This window comes from Phoenix dactylifera, chromosome 16 (assembly GCF_051530095.1).
Source record: "Phoenix dactylifera cultivar Ajwa chromosome 16, Ajwa_hap1_PhDact_Kaust_v1.1, whole genome shotgun sequence".
NCBI lineage: Eukaryota > Viridiplantae > Streptophyta > Magnoliopsida > Arecales > Arecaceae > Phoenix > Phoenix dactylifera.
Window position 1 is genome coordinate 2468018 of NC_143205.1, and position 12023 is coordinate 2480040.

General features: G+C 34.6%; 1 protein-coding gene across 4 annotated transcripts in view; it reads left to right on the top strand.

Moving 5' to 3' along the window:
• Positions 1-12023, top strand: part of LOC103710636 (calcineurin B subunit-like protein) — a 30723-nt gene that overhangs the window by 18130 nt on the left and 570 nt on the right. For 2 of the 4 annotated variants that reach the window (XM_008796452.5, XM_088712615.2), the window contains 5 exons: positions 939-1009; positions 2676-2742; positions 9935-9985; positions 11631-11741; positions 11821-11865. In XM_008796452.5, the coding sequence (XP_008794674.2) occupies positions 939-1009; positions 2676-2742; positions 9935-9985; positions 11631-11741; positions 11821-11865 (345 nt within the window). Of the gene's footprint in view, positions 1-938; positions 1010-2675; positions 2743-9934; positions 9986-10807; positions 11126-11630; positions 11742-11820; positions 11866-12023 lie in introns of all 4 variants that reach the window. The other 2 variants (XR_015974058.2, XR_005507100.3) reach the window with 2 other exon arrangements.

Consider the following 12023-nt stretch of genomic DNA (forward strand, 5'->3'; position numbering starts at 1 on the left):
TAACCATATTCTTAAAATTGAATTGACTAATGCAGAAGCCTTGACTGACTTCTGAAAGATGTGTAAAAGAAACAGCTAACTATTTCCCCAGCTTCCCTCTAGCAGAAATGCAGACATGCGGCAAAGATCTTACCTAGAAACATTACTTTATCAATTAACAAACAAGCCTCAGGAGTCAGGATGACTTAAATCCTCTGGTGGAAGTTGACCATGGCATTTTTCTCTATGCTGTGTTAACACAATATTGATATTTATTTTCCACACCACAAATTCACATCATAGCTATCTGTAATTATTAGAGCACTGAAGACCTCATAGCTTAGGCTCATACATGCATTGAAGAATTTAAAGCTTCATGCTTTCTTTTGGACTTAATAGTATTTCTTTTGTTTATAGGATCTTTAATCAAGATGTAATTCTTACGTTATTGGTGATACAAAACTAGACGATACATGATACCCTAAGCAACAAGCCATTATCCCATCAATTTGGTCTTGCATGTACAAAGTACGAACTCTTCTAATTCACTTATTTTAAGGGTACAATGTATCTTGCTATGATCCTTAGATGCATAGTTGCAATCTCTAGAATCTAGATATTCTTTTATTCTCTGTTGACTCTTCCACAAAAACTAGTTATCAAGTGGATAAGTGTCCCTAGTTGTTCCTATGCACAATTATGTAGAGTGCTGGCACACATTGAGATGAAGGATATGTGACATTACCATGATACTTTCGAGAATATTTTCCCGTCCATGAACACTGAATTATCTAGATATGATCCCTTGGCTTAGAACTCAAGAGGGCGAGGGTATGACGCATTCTTTCTATTGATATGGTTGTACATTGAAAATTTGAAATAACATGGGATTAGGATTGTTCTTTTATGCTTACAGCCACTACTACATGAAATATGAATTTATATTTGTTCTTATGCAGTCATTCAGCATAAGCACATCAGAAGCCATGGAATTGTTAGATCGGTTTTTCTCCATGCACCCAGATTCCAAGTAAGTTCCATCATATCTCAGGTTAAAATCATGATTTCAGAAACTAATTTCCTTTGTGGTTTTAATGTTTGATAGCATCACCAGAATAGGACGAAACCAAGGGCTTTATTACTAGAATTTGTTACCATGTATCCTTTGTAAGGTCTTTTGAGCATGTGTTAAATCTGTAAAAGATTCTTTATCTTTGAGCATATAATCTTAAAACTATGTATATGTATTGTAGATCTCGTAAAGCATAAACCACCTGTCTAGTGTCTACATATCGTGCACTGATTACAAGTCTTTCATCCATGTCTATCTTTTTGCACATGTACAAGTAGAAATTTGCATGAGTAAAATGTAATGAGAACTGATTTTGAATATAAGGAGTTATATATTTGTGTCCTCAAAAAAGTAAAATCCTTTTTTGAAAAAAAAAAAACCTCTTGACCTGAAGCCTTGATATAAGTAAATTGATGTGAGAGAAGTTCTTGACCAGATGTTAGAGCAGCTCGAATATGCCTATATCCATCTATGATGTGGTAGAAAACTAAACTTCTATAGTGCTCAAATATATACCATACTGCAACTTTATATTCTTAATATATCTACATATTTATCTACATACCACAGAATAAGACCCTGCAGTAATACGCCAAACTTCTTTCTGTGAGTCAATGTATAGAATGAATTGTAATCCATTTAAAATGACTTAAAAGATCAAAAAACTATATAAGAGGACAAACAATATTATAATAGGAAAAATACAAATTCATTTGAAATTTACTCATTGTGCATTTTTGAAAAATAAATTTTGTTTTATATTTGAAAGGTGAAATCAGAATTGTATCCTTTGAGTTAAAAATTTGATTAATACATGCTTAAGTTAAACATTAATCAAATACATGTACCTTGACCTTCTACTATTTGATTTTAGTTGTAGCCTCAAGAAAATTTCACATGCATGTTTTAGGCATAATGTGATTGATGCATGCCATTAGGACTCGACGGAAATTCTTTTAGGTAACAATAAACCCTGCAGTCATGTACGGTCTAAAATCTTGAGAATAAATAAGGTCAAAGCAAACATGATGAGTGAAAGGTAAATTAAGAATATTATAAGTGGGCTGCATGTTAAAACCAGATAGAATAAGGTGAGCTACAAAGCAGGACAAAAATTGCACTAGTTGAGGATGAAACAAAGGAAAATTGTCTATGATGTCAGGGCATCTGCAATAGAAAAAAAAAAGGCTATTGTGTGTTTGCGTGCATGCAAGCGCGTGTGTGCTTCATGCAATTCAAGCTCAAGACTCAATTGCTCCTCCATGTTACAGTTATGAAGCCAAGATATTGCCCTTCAGGTTGGGGCCTGGGGAGCAACATATGCTTGATATAGTCATTTTATAATTCGTGAAGATGCTAAAAGAACTTTGACTATGAGGGAATGACTTGGATCCATTGGATGCACTTGATTTCTGCTTATATATTTACATTTTCTGTCAGTGGATGCTTATTTTAAATCCTTTTGAGTTTTAACTGGCATATATATAATGATGTTAATTATGGATTTAGCTTCAGCTTGGTGACTTTAATAATTATATGAGTCACTGTTATTGGTTCCTGTTTTCCATTTAAGCTATAAGAAAAATGAAGATTTTGTCATATTTTTATGATTTCATTGTGGCAGCGGACGTGTTGAAATTCATGGTTTTTTATCTGCTTTTGGGTTGGGGCTTTGTCCTCTTTTTGAGAAGGTTAGACATACTTCTTATGTTCTTTTTGACCTTGTAAATTTTCTTTATTTGTTTAAAATGCATGTGTTTCTACTGTTGCTGAATTCCCTTTCTGAGGATTTTAGCTCTCTCCCCCCCTCCCCTCTCCCCTAGGCTTCTTTATGAGTTTATAATGTTTGGTTGATCCTTCTGCTTCTTAGTACACTGAAATTGATTCCTAATCATTGTACTTTTCTGTATTAAATCAGTTTAGACTTTAGAACCTAATGCTACATCTATATTTTTTTGTTCCATCCTTATGCTTGACAATCTTTACCAAAGCTCTCTATGCAAATAATCTCTTGCCTGTTTATCATTAATTAGATTATGCTGCTAGCAATCTTGTATGTCCTGCTCATTGCCAGTAAAAGTTCATGACAATAGGTATTAAATGTTGTGGTTCAATTTACTTTTCCAGGAATAACAACTGTAAGAGACTCGCCCTGATCAATAGATAATAGTTACTATAACATAATGTGCTCTAGCATGCTTGTCAGAATTTTATCTTGCTATTTACACTAGAGAAGGTTTATACACTTTACAATCACGCAAAAGGTTTAATTGCGTATAATAGGAAAGCCAAGGGCGTAGTACATGAAATAAATAGAGTGCTGAAGGACAGATGTCTTATGTTGGCCATCAGTTAAAGTCACATAACAATCTGGCAGACTTTTAAGCTTTGTAGAAAATCAGCATGTAAAAAAAGGGACAGGTCAATATTTGAAAAGTGCTTTCAGACAGGTTTTTTTGTTAGGATATGAGAGGCCAGCAGCAAGCACTAAAGGTTAGGGAGGAAGCCCTTCCTTTTTGTCAAAGGGAGGTGTAGAATTATTTGCATCTACCTGCATAGTGGTTGAGAGTCCATCTGAAGTTTGGATTAGATGAATTTTAAATTTTAATTCACTAGCTCGTCTCTTGGATCTAGATACCATTCTGGATCAGGATCTAAACCATAGTGTAAAATATATGATCTCGTCATGAAGTTCCAGTACTAGAACTGCCTGAAGAACATTAGGTTGGCTTGGGGTATGCCAAAGTTAGGTTATCTAAAAATAAAAGGTCTGCGCATGCTAGGACCCAACATCTCCAAGGGCTTTGAGTGTGCCAAACAGAGCAAGGTGCTCATTTACGAAGTACTGATGCTTCTCAAAATAATAGTATCCATATCTACCTTAAAACAATAAAACATCAAGAAAAATAACTATTTAAGTTTCAGTGTTATAACTGGTATAGACATTTATTATCATAACTCATAATCATCATTCAGCAATCAACGCTAATTAAGTTATTCAACAACAAACATATACATGTTGATATTGTTTAGGTATCATATCTCTGTGTCTTTTATAAGATAAAATCAAATATCAATGGCCAAGAAATGTTTTAAAAAATAAGAAAAAGCAATATTCAAACTTCGGTTTCTGATTTGGCCCCTTGGGTCGAGTTTGGTTACACCAATTTCAGCAGTTCCCATGGTTTTGGTAGTTTTGCTTCGAGTTTTAGAGCTGCAGTTTGAAACAATCACAAAGTTTCAAAAGAAAAGAAAAATTAAGAGAAAATTAAAAGAAACTATGGGAAGTTATTTTACATCATTTTGTTTTATTTGAGTTATCCAGGATCACAATTTATATTGTTTGGTTAATATGAGCGCAGCCTTGCATACAATTTATCTGTTTATTGATTTCACCATTCAAAAGTGAGTGCCTCAAAATATTAAAATATAAGTGGAAGAAGGGAGAAATATTTAGAATTTTTACCTCATTTTCAAATATGTCAAAGAGAATACAAGAACAATGTTAGCTAGAGGTTTCTTGATAAGGATTTGGAATTTCACCCATTCTTGAATATAGCATTGACAGAACCTTGCTAGCTTGGAGCATGGTTGATGAGTGTAAGAACCAAGGTAATGTTGTTGCTTTCTTTAGATCTAGTTATGAAACAGTTTCATCCACAATTATACTCTGTTACGATGTCAAACTATGACCATTCTCTTACTGGATACTACAAGTACTTAATCATAAAAGCTACATCAAGTCATCAACCTTTTAGTCAAATATATCAATATTCGGGCTGTTTTAGGGACTGATGCCTCAAACTTAGGACAGAAACATCCATTATCTCCTCAAGAGACAGAGAATAACATACTCATTATTGTATTAGGTCAGCAAGATAGATTAGAAGTTGTCTGAAGCTTATTATATGCAAAGATTTTTTTTTTTTGAACACATCTTTTTAAAGTCTATTCATAATCAGATTAGCAGTTTAGAGACTAGAGAGGCTTTATTAGCAATCCTACCACAATAAAAAAAGAGAGCAGTTTCAGTATGTTTCAGCAAAACTGGTTGGAACGAGTTGAAGCTAAAACCAGCCGAAAATTCCGGTCAGTTTCAAATTGGTGTCAGCCGAAATTGAGCCATTTCACCAAAAACTTAAAACATTGTCAAAAAGGAGGTGATTAAATATCCTAGAGTACGTTTAAAAATCATCGCCATAATTATCACTCAAGGTCTCATCACTTTATCAACCCCAAATTGATAATCCTCATTCTTCTCATATGTGTCCTTTAAGTTATAACCTCCTCTAGTCTGGTCGTGAACTTGAATCAGTGGGTCTTTTCTTTGATTTTGCTTAAGATCTAGTCTATGGTCATCAACTTCCATGTAACTTCTTCAACCAACTTCGAAGTTTGAGCCTTAATAAAAGAATTTTTGGTTAAAATAGTAATCTTCCACATGCAAAATTGTTGAAGTTGATAGTCCCATCTTCCAATTGATGATTATAAAGATTTCTTCGTATTTCCCTTCATTCTTATATATGATTATTGGTGACCTTTTTAGCTTTCCAGGCTTCTATCTGTGGCCTCCTATAAGTACTCCCACAGCTGGTTTCTTTGCATTATTAATGAGTTGAAGAACCAAAATAAGAGGGCCCATCACCTTAAGAATATATACAATGTGGCTCCAAAAAAAGTTTTCAATATGATTCTGTGTCCTTTGCATCCCTTGCATCTACTCCTCAACCGCTTGTAGAAGGTGAACATGCTTCATAAGTTGTTTTTTGTTTGTGAATGCATTTGAATGTGTGGACTAACATTGCAAATGAATAATATCCACCATTGTCAACTCTATTTTCCTCATAATTTTACAACCCCAGAATATTGATAGATAAAGCCAGTTGGGTAATTACTGTCTTCAAGGCCCTCTTAATTTGAAAACCTTCCCAAAGTTTTCCAACATGACATCAATGATATGTGCTTTATATTAAGTCTAATAAAATGCACTTCTCCAACATAAAGGAAAGCAATGTTACGTGCTATTATTGATGGTATAAAGGATTTAAGTGCTAATGTCAGTAGGCATGCTGGCAAATTCATGCGCTTTGCCAACGAACCCTTACCATGTCCAGATTAAAAAATTTAAAGGAGATTTAATACCTCTTGTTTAGTTAAAAATATTGAAAATATAATTAATCAGTGCAATGCCAACTCATGTTGAAGGCCTGTTCAAGCCAGCATAATGCATGTCAGCCAACATGGACTGGCATAGACTGGCATTTGGAACTTGAATGTAACTATGCTACAAAATTGTTAAAATGGAAACTATTACAAAAATTATTATCCAGCCAATATATAGTTATCTTCATTATCATTTACCTTTAGAACATCAACATTTCCCTAGTACATTCCACCATTTTGTTGAGTAATTCGAGCAACTCCACAATTTTCTTTTACAAGATGCACCATTGGTTGACACATAAGTATGTTTCGTGCATGTAGCTCTTAGACAAATTTATTTATGTTCTATTCTTTTTATTTATGTGCTCATCAAACAAAGGTGAATCTTGATTTGCAAGGGCATCCATGTCGCTTTCATGGAGTCCTCCATATAAGATCTCTATTTTTGAGGAGTTGGACACTTTGTCCATGATAACTTGGTGTTTTCACGTTTGAGCACTATTGTCCAATAGCTTCAACCATACATTCAAATCTGTGTAAATGAGCACAACTAAATATTATTTATGCCCACTGAAATACCAACAGATGGATTGGCACATTGATGCCTGCTGAAAGGGGAGAAAAACAGCCAATAAATTGCTACATTTTATCTCCTCCTTTGGCACATGTCATTCACAGTAGTTCACTTCAACTTCCCAGCCTTGCAAAATTGAACTACTTCTGGATCGGACACTTGCAGGCATTCAAAGTTAGGTTGCTTCTTCAAATTCGGTTTCTGAGTGGCTGAACTTTCCATTGTCATCCCTAATAGATCTGTAGATTATGGTAATATATAGAAAACATAGATTGGAGATGCAATCTATAGTTCAGATCAAAGGACGTTCAATTCAAACGAACAAATGGTACAAAGCAGAGGATAGCAGAGAAAATGCATAAACTGATAAAATTATTGATTAAAAATCCAATTGTGAAAGTAATTTAAAATAAAAATAACAGAAATGGAACTAGATAGTACTAATTAAAGCAAACGACAATTTTTATAAGCATAATAAAGTGAAAACATAAATGAAAGCAGAATTTGAAGTTTCAAACCATACAAATATTAACAATAAATGAATTTAAAATATTATAGTTTTGTAGGTAAAACGACAGAATTTAGTATACCTGTTGGGTGGCATTGATCTAAACATAATAGACTAAAAACGGAATTTAAAAATAACAAAATAGAAATACAAGAATTTTGTAATCAGTGAAAAAAAGTAGTAGAAGAGAAAGGAAACCTGAATCAGAGAGAGAAAAAAGGGAAACAAAACATAATACAGAAAACTAGACAAAAAACAATGCAAAGAGATAATTTATTTTGTAAAACAGAAAACAAACAGCAGAGAAATGAAAAAAAAACGAAAATAGACAACAAATCAGGAAATAAAACAGAAATTGAAAAATAGAAAACCAGTAAGTGGAAAATAGAAATAAGAAAATAAAGAAACTAGGAAATGAACGTGTGTATGAGTGTGTGCATTGGTGCGTGCATGTGTGTGTGTGAGAGAGAGAGAGCAGGTGAAAAATAAGGGGAGGGTGAGGAGGTGGGGATGGATAGACAAGTGGATCTACTTCTTTGGCCTTTCACTGTACTCTTTTTTTGTCCTTGTTCTCTCTATGTAAACCTATTTGCCATCACAGCATATTCACTTCTTCCACTTATGATGCATCTTCCCAACCTAATGGTGTCAGCTTTAGAATAGACGTTGTGCAGTTGCTTTGGGACATCATGGAGTTGAAGTTAAACAAAGAGAGGTGGAGGTTCCAACATTTAAATGATGATGGCATAGCCTCTCACAAGCATTTTTTGAGTATCATTTAATCCTTTATTTATAAATAGAACCAAGCCAAACAAGACTTGCACATGACACATTGACTTTGGTGATGCCAAACATCCCTCCCAAATAAATAATATAATATAATATAATATAATATAATATAATATTATTAAAAATCTTGATGAAGAGCTTGAGAGGGGGCTGGTTGATGAGATTGTCGATGATTTGATGCCAGAATGAGAAATGTTGGCTATGCTATTGGAATGGATTGTGACATTGGCGGCACATAGTATATATTAGAGGCAAAGATGGAAAAGCAGGGACAGAGATAGATGTTTTGTTGATTTGCAATGCAATTTTCTGTGCATTTTGCTTTAATATTCTCATTGAATTTCTAAGATACTAGACAAATAGACCACTGGGGAGTTAAGTCACAGTGAACCAGACAGTCTCCATGCCTCCCACCTTTTCCTTACCTCACAATTGTGATCCCCAACTTTGTCATCCTCACTCCTATTACCATCAACTACCATAACATCCTTGTACCTCTGGCCACTGGCCATCCAATCTTCTGTCTCCACCATCATGTTTTTGACCACCACAATAACACCCACATCATCAATCATGATGACATCCTTAATGCCTAAAACTAGTCGCCTTGGTGTTGGTCAAACGTATCTCATGTAAACCTCCCCCACTCACAACCCTCATTCAACATTGCTTTCTTGCTCTTCCAAACCCATCCCCATTGCCGACTCTTTTCACCAGCCCAACTTTTACTGTCCACCCCTTTCCCATTCGCTGCTGAAGCCCAACTCAAACCCATTCTGCCCCTGGTCCTTTAGTCCCCACCATCCCCAAGCACTGTCAAAGCTGACATGATGCATGCAAGTCTTGTTTCACATTTTGCAACTACAGTTTCTGTAGATTAAATCTTATCAGGATATTATACTAAACAATTGTATTTTAAAATTTTTATTACAATTATCATTGGCAATTAAGAGTTTAATGGTTGAAACACTTGCTTGATCTACTATTTAGCATACTATGTTAATGCTTAGGATATGACACCTAGCAAAATAATGTAGCCTAGAGAAGTGGATTATATTATAACATTATAGAAAGAATACATGAAAAATAGAACATCCTTTCGTTTATTAGCATTCCGCTCTTAAGTTGTGCCCCAGAATGTTGACGGGAAGGGGTATTGCAAATGCCAATTTGAATTAAGGTCCCATGGATCCAGATCATGATGAGATAAGAATGCATCTTCATGGCCAATCAGACATTGTATGTGTGTGTACTATATAACTATTTGCATGTTATTCTATTGGCACTTGCAGTGCACATAGTCCAAAAGGTAAAAGGAATAAATTCCAGTAAGTACAAAACATAATTTTTTATACCTAGGTGAAAGAATGAGATTAGGAAAGTGGTTGTGAGTGCTAAGACTCGTCGTACTAAATTGGCTGGAGAGGTGGGGAGAGCAATTGCAGTTAAGATAGTTTGGAGAGGGGATTAGGATGAGCAGCGGTTACATAGTTTTGTTTTTTTTTTTTTTTTGGGGGGGGGGGGGGGGGGGGAGAGAGAGAGAGAGAGAGAGAGAGATTCCACCTAGGCCAGCTCATCTGTAAACTTGAATGGCAGACCCAAAGACCTCAACTCATGCTATTTGCTATAGCATAGATTCTACAAGAATCATAATGTTATTAATCATTTCAGGTGCAGAACAATTCTTGGCATTATATGATCTATATATTTCTGCTATAAAAATTTAGTTAATTAGTTTGTATAAATTTACATGCATACCTTAATATATTTCTTCTCTATCAATCGTTCTACTATTGTCTGCTTCTGCACAAGTCTGGTTTAAAGCCAAAGTTTTTTTTTCTCTTTTCAGATATTTGGCTATTTTGATGTGGAAAAGGAGGGAGCTATTACATTTCGTCAGGTAATATTGTTAATTTTCTTCATAGTTGTATTCTGTAGGTGTCTAGAAGTTTCTTAAAAAGTTGTGGGAAGCTGCAAGTTTAAACCACATAATGAGTTAATTTTGGGTTGCTTCTGATATGTTCCTTATATATTATAAATTGCCCTTTGATGGATTTACTCATGAAATAGTTTCCATAATATGTACTGGTAACTTCAACATATATTTCATTTTTCTTGTCATCATATTTAACATGGTAAAATAACTTTTTTATATGGAAGAGAACAGAAGATTTACGTCGTCAAATGTTTCTGTTATCCATTCAATTCAAGTTAACAAGCTATTAGTAAGCTCAATGTATAATTCATTTCCTCGTGATCATATTAAACATGGTAAAAGCGTAACTGTACAGAAGAAACAAAAGATTTACATTGTCTAACCTTTCATTCATCTTTCAAATAAAATCCAAGCATGTCAAAAGATTTCGCTCCCTATCATAATCCCTTCCAATTAAATACATATAGAGGAAAAGTTAAATCTTCCAATAGCAGTTGTCAAACTTCTCATATATTCAATTCATGTTTTGAACAGTTATCGTACTTCATAATGATGTTGGCTTTGACGGGCAAGCATCATAACATTTAAAATTTTAAGTTAGAAAATTAATTATTTGACTAAACTTTAGTCAAGCGCTGGCTCTTTCTGCTGGTTCTGGTGAGAACTGTTGCGCCAGATGTGGATTTTTCTGCTGCCATGCTGCCATCAAAATTGTTGCAGTTGTTATCTACCCTACGAGTTTTATTCTGTTGCCAGTGTTAAAATATTTGAAGGTTATTTGTTAAGGTCTGAAGATATAAAGTACAGAGGAAGTAGGAGCAGTACTGCGGGAGCATTAAAGTTGATTGATGGCCTGAAGAAGCGGATGATGATAAGGAGGTTGTAGGAAATCTCTTTAGTTCATATGGTTGGCTGACTATATTTTTTTGTTGTGGAGAATCTAGGCATCTGGAGGTTTTCCACACCATTGACAACCATTGCTCTTACGGGCTGCTCACCACTTCCTACCCAAGGGGCAGAACTCCTGCAGAACCCGATCGATATAAGCGTCCTTGAAGAAAATATGGAAAAAAATGTCAACCAGGATCCTAGGATTACATAACGGTCTCTGACACAAGCAATTTCCAATTGTGTTTATGGATTTACGTTTAATGCCAAAGTAGATATCCAAAAGTTACTTTTTAATGGAAGGTGTCTATGATTACTACAATGATTTTAGAAATGCTTATCAATTAATATAAGCAGGGATAGGTCATTTGCATCAAACTCTTGTAGTCAACCTATTGCTAGTTTGCCCACACAAATTTGAGTACTGATTTTTATCTGTTGCATCTCTTGCTTTCTGTTACTTCAGTAACTGAAACTGAGATGGTCTTAGTATACAGTAAATATAGGAGAACTTGGTTTTCAGCTATTTTGGCTTTAGAATATGATTATTTGGTTCCTTTTTAACTAAAATCTTTCTATTTGTAGTACTGCATTTGTCAGGTCACATATAGTTAAACATCTGTATCTTCTAATTTACCTTTTACTGGTAGGTCTTTCTTATTTAGTTAGTAGCTTAAAATCTGGTAAATGACTGCAATACTGTATATGGCATAACTTGCAGTTCTTGATCGGATCAGCACAAATCAGGAAGCAGCCATTATTTTGGAGAGCCTGTGAAACAGCTTTTAATAACTGCAGAGAGATGAATACAGCTCAAATTTCTGAAAGAAGGGTAACAAGCTCTATTCCGGTAGCAACCTTTTAGATTGAACGTTTATAATCTCACTAATCCAGCTGCCTCTTTGATGTAGCTCGGAGACATCATTCAATCAATTTTACCCAGCACAAGTGAAAACGTGAGCATACCTTACTCGGAGAACTAATATAACAGTGCCAACAAATATTCCTGGCTATCACTGCATTTATATCTAAATCTGCATGAAACTAGCTAATGCCTTTGGAGAAACTAGTCTTTGGTTTCACCTAAATGCCTTTTTTACCCCTTAGTGGTTAC